This window comes from Micromys minutus (assembly GCF_963924665.1).
Source record: "Micromys minutus genome assembly, chromosome: 24".
Classification (NCBI taxonomy): domain Eukaryota; kingdom Metazoa; phylum Chordata; class Mammalia; order Rodentia; family Muridae; genus Micromys; species Micromys minutus.
Window position 1 is genome coordinate 31,764,543 of NC_137959.1, and position 21,743 is coordinate 31,786,285.

The 21,743-nt window shown below is 49.2% G+C and overlaps 1 protein-coding gene across 1 annotated transcript in view; it reads left to right on the plus strand.

Annotated features, from left to right (window-relative positions):
* ZFHX3 (zinc finger homeobox 3) overlaps window positions 1-21,743 on the plus strand; it is a 234,879-nt gene that overhangs the window by 184,216 nt on the left and 28,920 nt on the right. Inside the window, exon 5 of the mRNA XM_080937029.1 lies at window positions 5,272-5,379. Coding sequence (XP_080793155.1) covers window positions 5,272-5,379 — 108 coding nt within the window. The remainder of the gene's footprint in view (window positions 1-5,271; window positions 5,380-21,743) is intronic.

Sequence of the window (21,743 nt, forward strand, 5' to 3'; positions counted from 1 at the left end):
ACAGCTGCAGGCTATTTCATTTTTTTTTAATGCCGAATGAAAAATCAATACATTTTTCTGGGTTATACATATTCAGAACAGGCCTGATATTTCCATTATAATAGAAAGCAGCGTCTGCACACCTCGCCCGCCCGCCAGTCAGAGCCGCACCACCGCCTTTTCCAAGCCAGTGCTAAATATTTCAAACCTGATTTGATTGTGGTTCATGACAGCTAATGTTTCTCAGCTCCCGAGCCTGCCGACAGGCAAACTCACTCTATCCCCCTCCGCCCCCATAAAAGGGAATGAACAATTCCATTCTTCGGGGATCACAGATTGGTGTGTTATTTAAGTAACACATTCGCGTGAGAGCCTTGGGTACAGACACCCCGATTCTTAGGAGAATTTCCAAATTTCTCTCGTACCGAGGCACGGTGGGGGCTTTGTCAGGTTTGAATTAATCTACATTATCCTGTTAAGAGTTAGGAACAGAGGGATTAGTCTTAATCATTGATTGACTCCTCTTTCCTTGGAGCCTGTAAGCGATTTGTAAAATACCCCCAGTGGACACGTCACTCGACCCATTATTGGGGGGGGGGTACTTTCTTTTTAGCTGGAACGCTTTTGTGGGTGACAGATTTGGGGAACATGTGCTGTGGGGTTGATTGCTGACTTTGTAACGATGCTGTTTTCTGGGTTTGGCTTCTGCCTTGTCACTCCTACTACACACGGAGTTCCAGGATGCTCCTAAAATGTACACAAATCCCTACGGGGCTGCCAGCTAACAGACTTCTCCTTCAGGAGAAGTCGAGAGTCAGGGGACTCTTGTTGTCCCCTTGGTCAGGAGAGAGGAGAGAGCAGTTCACCTCTGTGGGGAGCAAAGCTACTTGGGTGTGGTTTTTTCTCTAGGTCTGAGGTACTGTCCCCTCAACCCCCTGGACTGCTTCTTTTAGGGACACCTGAGGGCTCTGCCCTTCACCTCACCAGGAACTGAGAGAGAGCAGAGCAGGCTGGGATAGCCCAGCCCTAATGAGGGTCGTAAGGAGGGTCCTAAGCCACCTTACACTTGGCAGTGGGGGGCAGATGGAAGACCATCTAGAAGACCATGCTGGGTTTCACCGTTTCCTTGCATAGCAGGCATGGAGCCCCTTTTCTTCCCCAGTGAAGCGTATGCCTGAAGTGGTGGCTGTATGTATGTATGTATGTATGTATGTATGTATGTATGTATGTATGTCCTCCCAGCACATGGGAGGTGGAGGCAGGAGAATGTATGATTCGTATTCGAGGCCAGCCTGAGACTCAGTGGTCAAAAATAAAATAAAGTTTCCCCTTCACAGTTTGGCAAGAAAACATGTAAGATTAAGAGGAGTTACCCTAACTTGAAGGTCAGGGTTTGGCATGACCTTTGAGGTGGGTTCCTGCAGGGCTTTTGAGACCAACTCCTCTGGTATCTGTCTCCAAACCTAGAATTGTATTGGGGTGCACTGGGCTGAGAACCCGGGGCTGGGGTAGAGTTGACCTCCTTGCCCAGGTCTGCCACAACCTGGAGTAAGGGTCCTCGCCATTGGGATGTGAAGCATCATTTCTTGAGTGCTCCGAGGGAAATCCGGCTGAGGTCTCAAAGCTTGAGCTTTGAGAGTGTCCCTGGAGGCTGCTCCGAGTGTTGGCTGGAGGGAGAGCAACCTGTTCCCCTGAGCAAAGGACAGAATTTTCCAGATAAAACCCATGGCCAGCCCACGCCTTGAGTTGTTCACACCATCTGTCCGTAGCTGACGCTACAGAAAGAAAAACAGAAACTTGGCTCCTGGGGTGACCCACGGCCAGTTGCCACTACACAGGGCCAGAAGGTGTAATTCGTGAAACTACCCCTCCGTCCCGAGCTCTGTCAGGGTGTGTGCGTGTCCAACCTACAGCCCCAAGGAGGGCTGGGAGCAGCGAGCAGTCCCATCCAGTGGCCAGGCTCTGGCTCAGAGCCAGATGCTGGTGCACACCCCTGGCCACCACACATGTGAGGGGTCAGGATACCAACACTTTCCTTCCGGTGGCCTTTGGTGAAAAAGCTTGCGTGACATTTCTGGGGCCAGTAAAGACACACCCTGTCTGCAAAGCCTCACAAGCCCAAGCTGTCCAAACAGATTTGCAGTCTGCATCCCCCCTTTTTTTTTTTTTTTTTTTTTTTTTTTTAAAATAATTTCTCTACCTTTATTGGTATTCAGCTCTCACGGTTTTCCGGTTACTGTCAGCCTGGGCTTTCATCCATTTTAAAGAGCCTTTACCCCCTCTCGCTGTTGATGATGATGGTTTAAAGACAGATGGTGTAACTGCTTATGAATGTTCTATTTCCCCAGGACTAGACCATTCTCTCAGAAACATACATTGTTTCCACATGCTCAGGTTCAGCAGCCCAGACTTGTAGGCCTCCTAGCCAGCTGCCCTCCAGGCCTTGCCATGCAGAGGGCGACACCTGTAGGTCACATGTGGAACTGCAGGAACTCTCCTATTTGGCTAAATGAGACCTTTGTTGTTGTTGTTTAAAAAATGGGGGTGAGGTCACACTGATCCCCTGTGAAGGGCGCTGGCTTGTCCAGAATTTCCTTAATTGTTCTTCTTAGAGCTCATACACAGCATTCTCTTAGTTTACAAGCCATAGATGATAAAACAAAGCCTAAAAACTCAAGAAGGATGGGTTTTGCACATCTTGAAGAAAAATCAAAATTAATAAAGATGATGATGATAATAATAATCTCCCGAAGGTAAAGTAACCTCCTCTTTTAACTTGTCCCCTCCCCTCCCCTCCCACCACCACCACCACCACCTTAAAACGTACTGGTCTTTGCCTTCTGTTTGCACAGAGCAGGTTCAGAGCGAGGGTTCTGGGAGTAGTTGCACCGCTCCTTGCGTTTTCCTCACGGATTCCCGAATCTGTGATGCCCCCACAGTTCGCCATCTCTGCCTCCTAAATGGAATTGCTTGAATGCGTCAAGCCCTGGGTGTCAGTCCCAGGTGACCACCCTGATCTCTGCTGGCCTTGACTCTGCCGGCCTGGTGGGGTGGGCATTTACCCCCTCCAAGTGAGACACCTTGGCACACTGTTCATCGCTGGGTGGGGAGCTGTCTATCGTAAGAGTCAGACCATTTCCATCTAAGGTGGTCATGGGTGGTGTGTGCCCGAGAGATGCGCCCACTAAGCCATCTCTCCGCCTAATCCCAGTTAGGTACTTTATCCGTGCCACTCATGACTTGTGCCGTGGAACATATTTAAGATGCCCAGCTAGTGTGCATATGCCCAGTTTAATATTGATTTAATATTGTTTAGCTTACTGCTGGTATTTCCATTGGTGAATTTTATAACCATCTTAATCAAAAGCCCTAGAACTCAGGACTCGCAGGCTCACCTCCCCCCGCCCCCGGCATAAGATGGCACACGTATCTTTTGGTACAACTGACTCATCTTTCTCATGCTTAAGCCTTTCCCCCTCTGCAAAGCCTTGCATGCTGTTAATACTGAGCTGTATATCTCATGAATGTCAAACCACGGATGCCTGTTTTTTGTCTTTTCAAACTATGGGTAAGGTCAGGAGGCTCAGCATTAGCTTTGTGGTGCAGTGAGCCAAAAAAAAAAAAAAAAAAAAAGACATGCACAAAAGCTGGAGAGCCCCGAGGTCAGGTTGAGCAAGCGGTGCCCAAGGGATTGCCTCTGGGGCTCTCTGCTGTTGGGAAGAAAAACTATTCTTCATCCTCTGAGTTCATTTTTCCAGCCATCGATATCTACCATCTTTCTAGAAGAGTTAGGAGAACTTAAGTCTAGAGTGATCCTTTTTTGGCCTTGAGTTTTGGAAGCGTCTACAGACCAGCTCCCGGTGACTGATTTGACTCCCATGGGATAGAATTTAGAGATTTTTTTTTTTTTTTTTTTTTTTTTTTTTGGCGGAAGGTCAGAGGGTATAACACCTGAATACCTGGATTCTTTTAAAAGTAGGACTGAGGACAGCCTGGGCCACAGTTGTAAGATCTTTGTTCTCCAAACAAAAATGTGGGCTTGGCCTTTGGAGAGTCCCATGTCGGTGGCGGCTAGAACTCCAGTCCAGGGTTCTAAATCGTTTCTGAGTCTGGTCTGGACTTCCTGTGATGGGCGTGGCTGTGCGTACACGTCCTCGAGCTTCTGAGCCCTGAGAGGTGTGTTCTTCAGACTCTTACCATATCAAGTGATTCCCACCTCGGTTCTTTGGCTTTAGTCATTAAAAATTCAGTACTGCGTGTGGATAACGTAACCTGCGTGCGGGGGGGGGTGGCTGTGCCCCCGCACGGCCCACGTCGGGGTGGGGGGGTGTGGCTGTGCCCCCACACGGCCCACGTCGGGGTGGGGGGGTGTGGCTGTGCCCCCGCACGGCCCACGTCGGGGTGGGGGGGGTGTGGCTGTGCCCCCGCACGGCCCACGTCGGGGTGGGGGGGGTGTGGCTGTGCCCCCGCACGGCCCACGTCGGGGTGGGGGGGGGTGTGGCTGTGCCCCCGCACGGCCCACGTCGGGGTGGAGGGGGTGTGGCTGTGCCCCCGCACGGCCCACGTATGGAGGTTAGGGAACAGATTTATGGGGTTGGTTCTCTCCTCCTATCTCTGTTGGGAACCACCAGGTTGACAAGAGTTTCTCACGAAGGCCCCTACACTTCCTCTTACCCTATTAAATGTGCGCTTTGGTTAATGATCCAGCTGGCCAGAGGAACAGAGAGAGCAATCCCCACCCCAGCACCCCAAGAGTCTTTCCTTCTCCACTCGGGCAGACAACATTTGGTTTGGTAGTCGGCCTGCTTTCAGACATGGCCGTTCTGCCGCGCCTTCACCTCTTCGCCTCTCCAGTTGGGCTTCTAGGACTCCCTGTCCCCACAAACCATATCACTGACGTTCTGTGACTCTTGAGGACGTAAGTGGCTCCCAGAACGCCTGTCATCATCTGGCACACGCATGGACAGTGCCAGGCCAGTGAGGCCTCGGCACCTGGGTCCGATCTAGTCTATCCAGGGATGAGGGGATGAGTGACTACCTCACTCAGGGAGAGCTCGGGGCCGGGGGAGGCCCTTGGAACCTGTCTGGAAACACCCACTCGAAGCCCCGCTGCAGCTGTCCTTGGACTAAAGTGCATCCTTAGCACGGCCAGCCTCGCTGGGCCACTAGGAAGACGGGGACAGACACTGACATCTGTGTTTTGTGGTCAGTAGTTCTGGGCCGTGGGGACTAGGAGTCCTTCACATCTTCCCAGTCTTCATCGTTTACATCTTTGTCTTTCCCATATTTTAGAAGAAGCCGCTGAAGATGCCGAGGGACCCTGCGAAGCATCTACTGACCCAGAGGAGCTGGCCAAAGACCAGGGGAGCGGCGGTGAGGAAGGGCAGAGCAAGCGGACAGGTAGTGTGCATGGGCGTCCCCTCCCCCCACCCCCTGCAGGACTTCTCCCAGGGACAGACGATACTGGCATCAGGGGGCACGCTACCCTTCATCTTGCTCAAAAGTCTCCAGGCTTTGGGCTAGCCACAGAGGAAGTTTTGTTGTTTTTATTTTTTATTTTTTGGTTGTTTTTTGGTTGTTTGGTTTGGTCTTGTTTTGTCTTTTTGAGGCAGGGTCTCGCTGTATATCCCAGGCTAGCCTGAAACTTGCTGTACAGACCAGGCAGCCTTGAACTCACAAACATTTATCCGCCTCTGCCGCTGCCAGGGTTAGAGGCAAGAATCATCATACCCTGTTTTCCTTTTTCTTTCTCAAATTCCTTTTTATTAAGCACCCTCTTTTATTGCGCACCAAGTGTCTGAAGTTTCCAGGTAGCGATGCTTGGGCAGCTGCTCAACATTGATACCTTCGTGCTCCGCTTTCTGTTGAAGGCCTGGTAAAGACATTTGTCAGACAGACCTTGGCTGAGGGTCACCCCTGATTCGCAGCCTCAAGGTTATCAGAGGCGGTGAAGGGTGGGCATTGTTCTGCACCTGAGAATCTGCATGGGGCCTACATACCCTTCCCAGCATGCCTCTCTCCCAGGGCCAGCATCCACAGGGGAAGAGCTGTGTAGATGGGCAGGGGGACATTTTAGCAAAAGCAGGAAAAAAAAATTGAAGGAGCCAGGGCAGGAAGTGCTATTTCTGGAAAAACCAGTGCCAAGAGAGGAGAACAGCCATTTCTCAAGATGACAGGATCTCTGTGCTGAGGAAAGAAGAGCTGAGACAGAGAAAAGCTCAGGGTTTGGAGGAGGAGCTGAGTCATTTCTGAGAGGATTTACTGAGCAGATAAGTCTCACCGACACCACCACCATGCTAACAGGAAGTCAGTGACAAGCAACAGAAAGTATTCTGTTCGTTCAACCTGATTCTTAGCACTACGTTCCATGTTGTAATTCTTGATTTCTTTCTTTCTTTTCCTTCCTTTCTTTCTTTTAAGAAAATATTTGTCTTCTAGAGTCTGTATTAGTTGGGCCTTTGTTACTTTTGTAGGCAAGACTGCTCTTAAATCATATTGAGGGTTGGGGGTTGGCCTTCATTATTTAAACAAGATACGGAATCTTGGAGAAAGGCCAGAGGAAAGCAGTGAACATGAGTGAAGCCTGGGAAATCCTGCCTCTGCGAAGAGATTGCAGGAATGGGGCTGTGTGCTCGAGAAAAGTCAAGTTTGAGAGCCCTCGGGATGGAAAGAGCATCAGGCGCTGGGGAGGGGCCATGCTTCGAAGCTCAGTGCTTCCCGAGAGCAAAGGATGGGGTCAGACCCTGGAGGGTTTGTGAGGGAGAACCAGGGAGGAAGCAGTTGCGGCTGTAGAAGGTCTCTTTAGCCACGGGGAGGGGTTTCCACCTGTGTTACTGTCTTCGTTAGGGTTGGTTCCATTGCTGTGAAGAGATACAGTGTCCAGGGCAACTCTTATAAAGGCAAACAAAATTTAATTGGGGCTGGTGTTTAGTTGAGATTGAGTCCATTCTCATCTTAGGCAATGTGCAGGCAGATATGGTCTAGAGGAGCCAAGAGTTCTACATCTTGATCTATAGGCAGCTGGGAGGAGGAGGGTCCAGCTCACTTTGGCCAGAGTTGAGCATATGTATGAGACCTCAAAGCCCTAACCCCAGTGTGACTCACTTTATTCTTACAAGGCCACATCTCCTAATAGTGCCACCTCCCATGGATCAAGCACATTCAAGCCACCAGTTACCTTGGCTACACAGAGACCCTAGTCTTTACTAAATGTTTAAGGCAACCTATAAATAGACAGTGTGGGTAGCAGCCAAACACCATGTGCCACAAGGGGAGGGCGTTCTGCTGGCAGGCCTCAAAGGCCCTAAGTGACTGTCAAGGTCATCTGTGTGTTGTCATCGTCTGGGTACTTGGTTTCTAATCATGATCTGCCCGTTTGCTGGGTGACAGTACTTAGTCTCTTACCCTTTCTGTGCCTCTATGTTTAGATAAGATAGAGATTAAAAGTAATGCCTTGTGTGTATTAATACAGGAAGCCTAGAACAAGGCCCAGAATGTAGTAAGCTTTGTGCATGGAGTTTAATAGTCAGTCAAGAAGTCTGAGGAAAACCCATAGCAATATCTCTTAGCCTTGTTTATTTAAAAATCTCTCTTTATATAGTCAACCTAACCGTCATGGCTTCTGGAAGCTTTTATAATTTAATAAGAGCGCCAAAATAGGCTCCACAGGTATGGCCCCCTTTTTTTTTTGGGCATCCCATATAGGTCCTAAGGGCATTATTAAAGAACCATTGCTTGCTAAGCTCCTACTATGTGCAGCGCCCTGTGCTGCCACTTGGTGTGTGCTTTTCACACCTGTGCAGCTTGTCCGGGGCAGGCTCTGTCGAGGGCAGTTCAGTTAAAACCTGTTGAGTCTTTATGGGCCAGAGTGAGCACCCTCTCAGTGCAGAGGACACTCCTAGCTACCATTGGAAGGCGTCAAAGGAGAACAATAGAACACACCTCCATAGCAAGGCTCTCTTTCCTACACATTCATCCAGGCAACCGGGCCACCTCTCAGTCTTTACCCCCAGAAAACGGGGAGAAACAGCACCTCGGGGGTGCACCTTGTCAGACGCATGTAGAAGTAAAGGGTTCTTTGCTGAGTCCTTCAGACAATCCTCCTCTGACCTAACAGTCTTTATTGAAGCTCTTGGGACCAGTTTGATCTTAGACTGGATTCTGGTGCCAGCAACCTTTCTGACCCTTCTTTTTGCGTCCTTGGCTGGTGTTTTGTAAAAACAATAATTAAGAAAAAAATGTATAAATCTGCGTTTCTTTCATTTGTTCCCTAAATTGAGCTGTTCCTATCTGATTAGGTATGGCGGCGACGGCTTCCTCCCCTCAAACAAGTAAATAGCGATTTCACAATTTGTCGTGTTGATTAGTGGCTGCTGCCAATGCAGATTAATAATATTTCAAATGGGTCTAGATAATTGGCATTTTTCTCAGCTATTGATTATGTAGTTTGGAGGTCTGTGCAGGCATGGGTAATCTTGAAGATTTTAGTTACTCGTCCTTTATTGTGTGTGTCTCTCCTCGGAATCCTCAGTGATACGGTGAGGTCGTTACCCTTGGGTGGCCCTGAGACAAACCAGATAGTCATTTGTCAGAGAGGTCCCAGTGCCTGTGTCCCTTGCTTCATGCTAGGCACTAGGCAGAGTCCCAAGGGTCACAAGTTTAGTGACGCCTTGGTCTTCGGCGTATGTGACATTGCCCTGGGGCTTTCAGGGTGTTTGTCATCAAAAGAATATTGCGGGGACTTGCCCGCTGATCAGAGCTCATACCTCTGAGGAAGTGAAATTTAAGTTTTGTCTAAATTTTAACAAATATAAATTCAAGTAGCCACATCCTGTGGCTCAGAAAGAACAAGACTAACCCCAGAAGAACCCACCACAGGCGCTCTGACTCTGTACAGCTAGCTAACTAGGAGGCTACCCGGCTGACCTTCACAGTTAGGTATGCCACAGGCTCAGACCGCTGCTGACTGCTTCTTAGCTGGGTGGGTGGAGCTTCTGACACCAGTCACAGCCCCTGCTTTATCCCAGGTGCTATTGCTTCCCTGGGTGCCATAGGCACTTTCCAGATGAAATCATACTGGGTTCTCAACCCTACCCTATAGACATGTATACCTTGTAGATGTTTATAGGTTTATAAACAGTGTATACATTTATACCGTATAGACGTTTATATTCTATACACATTTATAGATAGCTACCCTCTCATTTCTGCCATCCTGCAGCCTAGGAAGCTTAGCCAGAATGGGCTCAGGCAGCACAGAAATCATGCAGGTAGATAGAGAATTACATCCTGGTCCATCCTACCCACAACCTCAGGACAGGACCTACTCTTAGCAGAACTGAATCCCCTGTTTCCTGGGTACAGGCTTCTCAGTCTAAGAGCTTGGTCTGGTGGACTTTTCTGACCCAAGAATGAGGAACAGATCCCAAAGTTGTATACTGGAAATGAACATACAGGTGTTATCAGTGAGTTCAAAATGACCTGGATCTCCATCTGCCGGGAGTGTGCCAGCTTGTAAAACCACTGCCTAAGGCAAGCCTAAGGATCTGAATTCCATCCCTGGACCACCTGCCCCCTCCACCCCCTCCACACACACGGTGGAAGGGAGAAAACAAGCTCCAACTTCCACAGGCACACCTTGGCACATTTTTGCGCTTAGGGTGCCCACACTAAATAAAAAACCTCAAGGGAAGCAGATGGTTAACACGGAAAGGCGTGAAGTTAGGAAGGCTACTTACTAGCTAATGAGTAACACTGGTCGGGGGATTGACTCACAGACACCTGAGTGCACTGTCTGTGCCCCAGCCACCCATGGACTCCATGGTAGCAAGCGGTGGCATATATACAAGCCACTGTTAGCAGGGCCAACAACACAAGTGTGAAGCTTCCCTTCAGGACACCAGTGGTGGGGGTGGGGAGCAGGGCGGGGCGGAGTGGAGCCTCTGCTAATGCACTGCCATTTCCGTCCAACTCTGTGGTTTCTCTCCTCTGAAACTTGAACATGACCCCCTTGTCGTCATTTGCCAGAGTGGATGTGAGCATGAGGGTTTGAGATTGAAGAGCCCCCAGTGTCCCCCACTGAACGGTGATTAAGGCCGTGATTAGCCAACTCAATCATTAATTGCTATAAATTAAGTGATATACAATTAATGCGGTGCTTTATCACCAATAATTAGGGGACAAGATTGAGCTCTTGGCAAAGAACCATAGTGAGATGGTTATTGAAAGACCGCAGCCACCATGGTCTCTAGCCACAGAGCGCCAGAGTCTGGCTTCAGGGGACTTGAGACAGGACGACCAGGGGATGCTCTTGCTTTTGTATGAGGGGGCAGAGCACCAGCCTAGCCTAAAACAGAGGCATGGTGATGCTCTTAAAAATCACCGACTGCTGTGCCTGTGTGTGTGTTTGTTAAATGTTCTGTCAGAAGCGTAGTTTGAGTGCTCTCTCCCTTCTGGAGATCCGTGATGCTCACCTAACACAGAGCAATTAGTGCATTGGAGCGTCCATGATTTGAATCTATGGGAGATTGCTATTAGAGAAGAAGGTATTAGTGAGCGACTGTGGGGGGGAGGCATGTTCATGGGCTGTGGTGCCGGCGAGCATGATTTCAATCAGGTTTGACATGTTTAACATAATGTATAGTGTACGGCTCCTGCCTCATATGAACAATTCCTATGGAGCTATTGACCTTCTAATTACTGAGTTTGAAACAAACTAACAAACAAACCAAAAACAAAAACAAAAGCAAAAAACAGAAAGCAGGTCAGGCCCATCCTGGTGGAAATCTATTACCAGCCCATCCTGCTCCTACGTTGTTTGCAGCTCTGTAAAAATAGAGATGCCATTGTATGCCGGACTTAATGCCCCAAACAGAATCTCCTCTTCCTCCTCCTTCCTTCCTCCCCTCCTTTCTCCTCCCTCTTCCCTCCTCCTTCCCCTCCCTCCTCTTCCTCCCTCCTCCCTCTTTCTTCCCCCTTCCCCTCCCCCTCCCTCCTCCTTCTCCCTCTTCCCTCTCCCTTCTCCTCCCCCTCCCTCCTCCTCCCTCCCATCCATCCCTCTCCTTTTTTAATTCAGTTAGATACCTAGAGACAAAACAAGGTACATGCTAAGAGGAACCATTATGGGTTGGGGGAAGCACATAGTCTTCCATTTCCAAACCTGCAAGACAGCAGGTTGGACCAAATTCCCCGTCTTAGAACTCTGAAACCATAAATGTCTGATCAGACAAGGCATTGCCGAAGGGCAGTACAAACCCCCAAGAAGAGCAGCTACTGGAGCCAGAGCATCAGTAACTTTTGTATGTCTGTAATATAGCAAGGGCCTGGGGGAAGGGTCGCACAGGTTTTCTCCATGGGGGCCAGACAGCACCAGGCCCATGTTCCTTGGGGGCCATCAGAGACGGCAGGCCCTCACCTGGTCCCACGTTATCAGGGACCGTTCTCACTCTATTGTCAACAGCCAGTGTGGAACAGGTGTTGGTGTAAATGCTACCTGAGCACCTCTGAATGGTCACCCCTACCAAGCAGGCCCGTTCATACCTCTGGATCACTCTGGTCTTGCTTCCTATTGTAGCTCACCTCAGAGCATGCTTGCCTTTGCATGTAGTGTAGGGAACGGTGGGAGCCTCCTTCATGCGGCCTCTGTAGCAGTCCGTGTCCTTGCCGTTACTGTATACTGTATCCGGATATGTGTATATGTATGTATATATATATATATATGTATATGTATATGTATATGTATATGTATATGTATAATGGATACTGTATCCGGGTTTTCCTTTTCACACAGCAAGAATTGCATAGCTGTCAGCCTTTCTGTGGTCCACCTGTAGCACCCCTAACCTCTTTGCTGTGTCCAGACCGCTTTTAGCAGAGCTTGGCTGCTTGCAGTCATTGCAGGCAGAATTCTGTCTCAGAACTGAAAGCAGACCGACCGTCAACTATTTTTATTTTGGTGAGAAAAAAAATAGATGCGGGTTGTGGTACATAGCTAGACTTGTCCGAATCCCAGTGATCCAAAGCTTGGCTCTGAAATTTTATATGGTTAGGTCATAAGTGATAAGACCCAAGACCCTATCAGTTGAGTGTGTGTGTGTGTGTGTGTGTGTGTGTGTGTGTGTGTGTGTACGCACACACACGCTCGTAGACATGCAAAACATGCAAGGAACTTTGTAAAGAAAGTGTCATGTGTAATCAGGTAATTATGATAATTATGGCACAGTGAAATGAGAATTACTCTTAAGTTATAGATTGGGGACATAGAATATAAATGAAGGTAAATGAAAGTCTTCGTCATCGTGATGGGAAATACTTCATAGAGGGTAACTCAGCCAGCAAGTGCTTGCCCTGTGAGCACAAGGCACCAGATTGGAACCTCTGAGCTCATGTTTTTAAAAAGCTGGGTGTAGGGCATGAAGTTATAATCATCGCTCCAGGGAGATGGAGGCAGGGGAATCCCTGGAACTTACTAGCCAGCTATCTAGTGTACTTGGTGCCCTTGCAGGCCAGAGAAAGACAGTACCGGAAGGTGACACCTGAGGTTATCCTTTGGCTCCGCCAACATGCATGCGCCCACACTTAAACACCCTGTCATAAGCAGATACCCTGCGGGTGTGCTTAGGATTCTCAGGCTGTGTCAGAGCTGCAACTTTCGTAGAGGTCTTCTGAATCCTAGCTGGGATACGCACCCCAGTGCCTCATGGGACATCACTTTTCTTAGGCATAGCTGTTCTCCTTGGGTTCTTTGCCATCCTGATTTTGTAGCTAGAGCACTGTGTCCCATGGATTAGGGACTCGAGGGCGTTGGGGCTGTGATTGACTTTCTCCATAACCCACCAGAAGGCTCTTGAACCTCTTAGACATCCATCCATGACCTTACGAGCTGCAGGATATATAAACAGCCACTTTCAGTCATGATGAGTGGAGAAGACATGGCCAATCCTGTACGATACCACATACTTGTCAGCTGTGCGTGTGACAGGCAGTGACCGTATGGCACCTGCCAAAGGCTGCCCAGCACCACCCCGAGATGTCCCTAAGAGCCTGTCAGTTAAGTACCACAGCCTGAGGAACTTTGAGATGTAGGTTGGCCTACCCACTCTTTGGGAGCATCCAGCCCTGTTTCATGTTGCTGAACGGAAGAGGTAAAGTTAGGATGCTTCTGTTTGCCTAAACCCTGGGGCTGTCTCTCAGAGGGTTTCACAGCCCCTAAGGGCTCCTGTTAGTCCCCGGAACTTGTGTTCCTTTCTGCAAATGAAACCATTGCAACAGGTGTCCAAGACTAATATTAGAGCATGTGGAACGCTGGGCTCCTGGAAGCCCTGTGAGTAGAGGAAACTACAAGCTGAACTTAGTTGATCAAATGCTTGTGGTCCCCCAGCCAGGATCTGATGGAGGCCTAAGCAACACCCCTTCCATCCCACCCCATCCCAAGCTGACTCCTGAGCCTTACTCCCTGGCAGTGAAGACTAGTAACTTCCTGTCAAGGGAGCTCTGCCCTGGATGGGGAAAGGCAGATGGGAAAATGTGAGTTCCCGACCTTCTGCAAAGGTGCTCAGGAACCCCTACCCCACCCCTGTGCACTGGTCACTAGCCTCGGCTTTAAGAGTAGTGTGAGCAGGAGTGAGCAGGAGACCCCGTGGATGCTCAGGGAGGCAACTGTGCAGACCCGGCAGGCTCTGTGCTGGGCAGAGATGATGGACAGGAGATGTTTCCAGTCTCCCCAGCCAGTGCTGGAAAAGGAAAGGCAAGGGTGATTTTCATTTTCTGTCAGAGCTGTGCCAGGACTGAGGAGAGAGCTGCTTCATCTGGCTGAGGGGGAGTTTTGATTGGTCCTTTGTGTCACGGGCACATTCCAAAGCTGCTGAGGTTTCATTAGTAAAATTCAGTCAAAACCCTGGGATGTTAGGTTTGAACTAGGAGAACACTGGAAGAATGTGATTGTAGTTCTATTTCTGGGATCTAGGCTGCCTTGGAAGCCACGAGGTTCTAAAGTAGAGAGATCCTAGCTGCCCTACAGGACGTTTGAATCCACGAGGACTGAAGAGCTCCTCTGAATTCCCTTTGGCCCTGCCCCATGGCTTGTGTTTTCGTTTAATACTTGCTGGTTTGTTCTGGATTTCTGAGGCAGCGTCTTACCATGTAGCCTAGACTAGCTGTGAACTTGTAAGTCTCCTGCCTCGGCCTCCCAAAGGCTGAGATTGCTAGCACCCGTCAATGATGCTCGCCCTACATGACTTCCCCTCTGCTTGCTCCAGGGTCCTGGTCATTTCAGTCATGCCGTGAAACCAGAGGGGAACAGACAGAGCTCACTGCCTCCTCTGCCTGTGGCGACAGCAGGAAGCACTGTATGGAAAGCCAGGGTAGAGACACGGGATACTTTGTGGCCTCAGACAAGCGAGGTTTGCCTGGATACTATCAAGTTAGGAGTCAGGAATAGTTCTCAGGTCCCTGAGTCTGAGCACACACTGGGCTTATGGTGACAACTGGTGCCTAGAAGGTATTGGATAGTCATACAGACAGACAGACAGACAGAGCTTGTCTAAACGAGGTGGTGGCAGTTTTGACTGGTGGTTCGTTCTGGCACAGACGGAGCAAGGTGTCTTGCATGTGGAAACACAAGACGTCCTTCTGGGAGCTCCAATCAGCATAGTTAAGCATCCTTATGCATAGTTCAACAAGGAATTAGGGCAGCAGATTGATGCCTTGGGTGTAGAACATAGTACTGTTTTCTCCTCAAAGCTACAAAGCAAGCAGCAGCAGCCGCCGGCACCCACCAGTCAGCATGGGCCCACCGTTCTACCACGAGGCTTCCAGCCGTCCCCAGAGAGCCAGCTTAAACTGGGAAGACCGTGACCTCACAGCTCGGGAGACCACCCAGTCTCCACTCCCTCCCAGACACAAACGTGTGCAGATAGAAGCCGATGTGGATCTGTTCAGCCTCCCAGGGTCAAAGTTGAGGGAACTTTGGCCGGTACCAATGGCTAGTGCACAGGGCAGGAAGGCCAGCACTGCCCCTTTGGGAAAAGCGCACAGGCTTTTGCCTGGTTGTCCTTGAGGTCCTCCAAGACCTGTGGAAAGGGATTTCTCAAGACAAGGAAACTCGTCATTCTGGGTCACACAGCAGACATCGATGCTTGCTAGACTCCTGGCTTTGAACACGTGTCTGTATTTGAGGGACAACAGGGTGTAGTCCTTCACCTCTGGCTAGAGACACCTTGGCCTTGAGACCAAGGCCTGTTTCTTTTCATCCTAAATTAAGCTAAACGTTTCAAGTCATTGGCTAGACAGTGGACTGGCAGGTCTGCACATGCTTTGCAGGGCTCTTTAACTTAAATTCAGGCTGGAGCAGAGCGTGCTATGACTCCTACCAGTGACAGGAAGTGCTGACTGAGTAGCTGTTCTCCAAGTGTGGTCCCTGGACCGCCTGCCTCACTGGGAAACTTACTGGCAGTGCATTTTCCGACTCAGACCTACAGACAGAAAGTAGGCAGGGCCTGCAGTTGGTATTCAGTGTGCCCTGCAAGGAATTCAGACACCCTCTGGAGTTCAAGGACCCGAGACTCTGTAACCCCAGAGACAAAAGCAAGAGCCATTTCTTTATTTACAGACCGAGTCCCGAACCCCTTCTAGAGCAGAGAGAACTGAACTTCACCAAAGACAGGAGATGTGCCTACAAGAGATGCAGATGCTTAGCCTGGGCAGGGTCACACCAGAGATGGCAACGAGAGGTGGGACACAGAGGGAGACACTGGCCATAGGGACAGTGTCACAGTGACGGAGTCTGGGAGATCGTTAGTGAGCACAGCTAATAAGTAACACTTTCTCAGATCGGCACTCTTCTCAAAGCTTCTTGCGAACCAGTTTCAGGATTCGAGGGCAAACAATGATATCTGAGAGTGTCTGGATCTTCCCAGCTCCAGTCTCGTTTGTGGCTGAGTTGGTAGAGAGACACTAAACCAACCTCCTTAAGTAACAGTGGTGCCCATCCATAACAAACTAGACTTTTCTTTGAAAAAGTCTTCCTAGAAACAAAAGAACCTGAGGTACCACTCCCAAGGAGATGCCTCACTGGGCTGGACTCGGGCATGGAGAAGCTCCAGTTCTTACGGGCATGTGTGCCCACAAGCCTGCTTCTGTTCACTGGGGGCTCTCCACAACCCCTCGGAAGCATCTGGCAGGAGGAAGAATGAGACCATGCACGCCTAGAGACGGTTGGCAGGGAAGCAGACGCTTTAAAGGAATGCTGTCCTCTGCACTAGCAGAGGGAGAGAAGAGAGCCAGATCTCTGGCCACTTATCCAGTGCAGTAGCTCCACGAGAACAGAGCCAGAGAGCCCGGCTTGTCCCCCGGGGAAGGAGACGCAACCGAACGCCAAGATTAGCTCTGCGCACATCGGCAGTTCGAAGAACACAGAGTTTCTGGAAACACAGCACCTCGTGCTGCTGCGTGGGAGTCGGAAGTCTGCAAGATGCCGTGCGAAAGAGCACACACCTCACCTTTCTCTTAACAAGAACCTTGAGCTGAACGGGCTGTTTTTTCTCAGAGCCACGGAAACATCCGTGTGGTGCGCTGGGGTAACCGTCTCAGCTTGAACACTTTAATGTGAAGTCATGTGAGAGGGGGAAAAAAGTTCCCACTTAGTCAATGGAGGTAGATAAAAGATTGCTGTAAGTTTCTGGGGCAGGTGGCAAACTGGTTTACGGAATGCAAGGCGATGAGAACCTCTGGCTTACGGAAAGTCACATGAATTAATAATCATTTAATTGGCTCCTCCATTATGTTGCTGGTTTGGGAGATGGAAGTTTAGATGGAGGGGCTGTCAGTGAAGCTTTAGCTAAGAGTCTGATGTTAGGGAGAAGTGGGGGTGGCGACTGCCTCTGGACTCTCTACAAGTATCAGATGTCAGGCAGTTCTCCCCAGCCTTCGGTGGGCTCCTCAGGACCCCACAGAGGGAGAAACGCAACGCTTCGGTAAATACCACCCTCAAGACATAGCACCAAGACACGGGCAATAGAGAAGGAACTTCCAAGTGGCACTCCAAGCTCACGTCCTACTCAGGATCTTATCCACCATGCCCCACAGTCCCACCACCGGCTAAAGTGATGGGAAGAGGGACTTTCCATGGGAACACAGAAATTAATTCTACTTAGATTGGTCTTCTTAGATTGCAAGGGGGATATCCTTTCTGATGTCTTGGAGAAGCTGGACACTGGGACCTCAGGGTTCCTTTCCTTCAGTTTCTAGTGTTTCTCCACATTTCCCCTAAGGCAGCAGGCCCTTGCCTTGCTTGGCTTCAGTGCCACACAGCCCACGGCAGTGGACTGGAAGGAGGCACACACCATGCCATCTGCAATCGGATGGGATGTACCCACAACTCTCTTGGCTTCCAAATTTCAGTGACCCAGGTTCAGAATTTGTGAGTGGAGATGGAGGTTCGTTGGGAATTGGTTCTCAGAGGAATGGGGTTCCCTGTGAGTTACAGAGACCACCATTTTAGATGTCATTCTGCCACCCCACTCCAGAAGCCCACCAGTGGATGCTGTTCTTACTAACGGGTGTGTTTAAACACCAGGAGACCTTTTGTTGAAAACTGCAAGTCAGTGCTGGGCATGGCGGCACGTGTCTTTAATCCCAGCCCTTGGGAACTCACAGGGATCTATCTCTATGAGTTCAAGGCCAGCCAGGTCTACACAGAGAGTTCTAGGACAGCCAGGGCTACAGAGAGAGACCCCGTCTCCAAAAGGAGGAAGAAAAAGGAAAGTACAAGTAAGTTTGCATGAATTCAAAAGAGTACTCTCCTCTCCCTGTTCCTTCTGATGAGAGGAAGAGGAATAACTTACCACTAATCACTAATAACTAATAAATCTTACTGGTGATGATTTTCAGAAGTTAAACACTGGGCAGACAAAACACAAGAAAATCAAATTGTATATAAAATTTGATATCACCGCTCGTAAGTGGCTTCCCCTACTAAAGAAGTCAGGTGTGGACGACCGTGTTTCTTCCCCCTTCAAATGTAGAGGAATCTGATGGCGTCAGAAGAGAAGCAGGTGTCGGGTCGCCTTTGTCCTGGTCGGTTTTAGTGGCCCACCCATCACAATTTAGGAGGGTATGGTAGATCACCACCCTGGAAGCCAAACTCCAAAACGTCTTCTGAACTGTTCTGACCTCCATAAGAGCAGCAGGCTCCTCCCCACTGTGTCACACTGGGCAGCGGACTGCCACCTGCAGACTTTGTACGCGTGTCCTGTGAGGGCCTAGTAGTGATGCTACCGAGCTTTGCACGGTCACAGTATCTCACTCACTGTGCCTTAGATGGTATGCCTGGTGCGATGCCCACCTTCCCTGGACTCCGCACCATATTTTGATCCCTTTGCCTTGCCGAGAGCCCAGCATGTTGCCCACAGAGGACTCATTGAGATCCAGCAGATTTTTCTGTGGCATAACTGCTTTGGGGGCAGGGGGTGGGGTGCCCTGCCTTAAGCAGCAAAGTTTAAAAAAAAAAAAAATAGCCCCTGAGGTTTTGCACAGCACCGGCCCAAATACCCACTTCTCACGGACAGCTGAATATGAATGCTCAGCCGTTTAATTTTAATATTTAAAATAACGTAGCTGCATGATGAACTTAGAAAATCACGCACGATGCTGTTACCCAATATGATAATCGCTTTCTTCTATTTTCCTCTCAGTGCTTACGGTTTACATCTCTGTAACAGAACATAATGCGCATTTCATCTTTTCTGATTCATACTTTAGCCATCATTTTAATCACTACAGCACACAAAGGAGCGGCTGTACCATCACACACTGCATTGCACCCAGCCTAGTGCCTCTTTCTTCTGCTTGTTTGTTTCCTCAACCCCACCTACGTATTAGGGATAGAAATCAGTGTCTGGCACACGCTAGGCAAGCGCTCCACCCCTAAGCTGATGTCCTGTGCTTTATTTGTGACAAGGTCTGCCTAGGTTGCCCAGGCTGGCCTGGAACCTGCAAAGCCTTCCTGCTTCAGGCTTTGAGTAGCTGTGTCTCCATTCTTGCCTGGATTGTTTCTACTCCATTTAATCATTCATTATTATTAAAAAATGGCTTCAGGTAGTCTTTGGCATTGCTGCTGATTTAATGCAAAGATTCCAGGCAGTGACTACTTAAGCCAAGTCTGGTTTCTGTGGCACATCTGTTGCCTCTTCACTGCCGTGACATCATAGAAGACCTGGAGTGACCAATAATCGGTTTTTATAAATGGTGTTTTCAGTATTGTAATAGCTCTCCTCCAGAGCTGTAAGATAAGAGCCAAGAGGAGACTTCCAGGCAGAGAACCGCAGTACTTCCTCTAGGTCTCTTTGCCACCTCATTGGTGGGAGTCGGGTAGACGTGGATGGTGAGACTGTGGCCCCTTCTGAAGTCGTTTGGAGAAAACCTCATAGCTCACAATAGACCGTTACCCAGCATGCTGGTGGAGAACTGTAGGCTCACGTGCAGAAATTATACAATGGATCCTTACCCTGACTTTCTAGGGATTGGATCTAACTAATGTCCGAGGTCCAGCAAGGGAGGCGCAAGTTTCAGAGGTACCCACCTCCCAGGGAAATGCTGGAGACTGGGTAACTGCACAAAAGGGCACTTGACAGATAAATAAATAGATAGATAAACAAACAAATAAAGGAATTGGTGAGCTGCAGAGGGTCTAATGTCCACTTCTGTACAGATCTTTAGTAACAAAGTTAAGTTGTCCTGGGGAGAAAGGAGAAGAACCTGTAAGTCTGAGCACCAGTGGGCTTAGTACTCCATATACAGCCGGGCTGTTGTGTTTCTGGAAAGGAGTAGGAATGAGCAAGCCAGTGTGGTGTTTTTGTTTGTTTGTTTATGCTGTTGTGTTTTGTTTTTACTTTTTAAACACTTTGTGATGTCTCCTTAGCTCACAGTGACAAAAAAAAAAAAAAAAAAAAAAAAAAAGAAGAAGAAGAAGAAGAAGCTTTAGACTCCAAAAGCAGTTGGCATTTTGTTGTGGGAAGAGAGAGAGAGAGAGAGAGAGAGAGAGAGAGAGAGAGAGAGAGGGAGAGAGAGAGAGAGGGAGAGGGAGAGAGAGAGAGAGATCGATCCCCCTCAGTGAACGAGGGGAAAAGTAATGGCTGTAGATACCAGAATTCTCACTTCTGCCACCCCTCTGTGCCTCCTGTCCTGTAAGGGAGCTGGTGGCCTGTTTGCTTCTCAGCTCTGAGAGACTGAGATGGCTTGGGTGAACTCAGCCTCCTAGCCCCTCCATTCAGGCTGCTGAGTACACAAACAGTTGCCAGAAAGTCGTGGCACATGACAGAGGTCTTTAGTAGACAGTGCCATTGTCCCATAGCAAACACAGGACTGGGGAGCGGGTGGGCACCAGGGGTAGAACCTGAATCTTGGTGGCCTCTGCTGGAAGAAAGGCTACAGGTGGCTTTCCTGCCACCTACAGTAAGCACTGAACCTAATGTGATGCCTGTCACTTGAAAGTAGCGGAACAGACAGGATGACTTGGGACAAGTAAGCCTTAAAAATGGTTCTATGAATTCTTTGGGAATTTCACACAACCTATTTGGGTGATATTCTCTCCTAATTCCCTTAACTCCTCCAAAACCCACCCCACTATCTCCCCATCCCTCCCACCTTCATGCCCTTTGTTATTAAATCATCACCACCACCACCATCCCTGTGGTGTCTATAGACCTCCTGGTATGAGGCCCAAGAAAAAGCAGTATTTTATGGGACTACCACACCCACAAACACACACAGCTATGGTTGCCTCCACAACACCAGCCAGTCAGCACTCTGGTGTGGAATGGGAAGGAGCTCATGAGTTCCCATCCCTCCCTGAGACACTATGGACAGCCAGTTTTCTTTAAGGGTGTGGGAAGTCAGCCACACTCAGTGCATGGACACCGAGCAAGCCTGAAGAGAGAGCATCCTTGGTGGCTTCTGCTCACCCCATCTGTAGTTTCCACTTGAAGAAATAACTCATGGAAAATAGAGCCCCTGCTCAGGGTAGAGGGAGCCCTCGGAGCTGTGGAAGTGTTCGCTTCAGAGCCCGAGTCCTGAGACATGGGGTTGTGTGATCACTTGTGACGGGGGCTGGGAGATGGGGAATGGGCTGTGGGTGAACCGGTCTCAAATGTCGCAGCACCTAGTTAATCAGCAGCCAGTCCATCAATTAAACATCCAACCATCACCTCTCACCTTTCAAGGGAGAAGGAGTAACTCCCATTAAGACTGAAATGGGTTTGAAGTCGATCCGAGACAGATTAAAATACTGTTATGAATCTGTGTCGGGGGGAGGAGGAGGGGGAGGGGGTCTGTGTAGAATACGCCTGTGCTTGTTCTTTTTAAATAATAGATGCCCTGCAAACTTAAAGAGACCAGGATACCAAGGTAGCAGGGTTAAAGGTCACGAAACATACATTCTGGGAAGAGCATCAACTTCCTGGAATATTTCTTGTATTTGGGAATTCAAAAAAAGAGAAATTATGGCCCTATGATTTCAGTGAATAAAGTTTACTTTCTTGAACGATGGGTCATTTAAAGTACACACTTCAGGGAGTAAAGGCACTTGCCACCAAACTTCAAAGTCTTGAGTTCAAAACCCAGGTGCCATGTGTTGGGAGGGGAGAACAAACTAAAGCAAATTATCTTCTGATGGTCATGTGTGTGTGTGCATCAGTGCAAGCATATCTCTCTCTCTCTCTCTCTCTCTCTCTCTCTCTCTCTCTCACACACACACACACACACACACACCC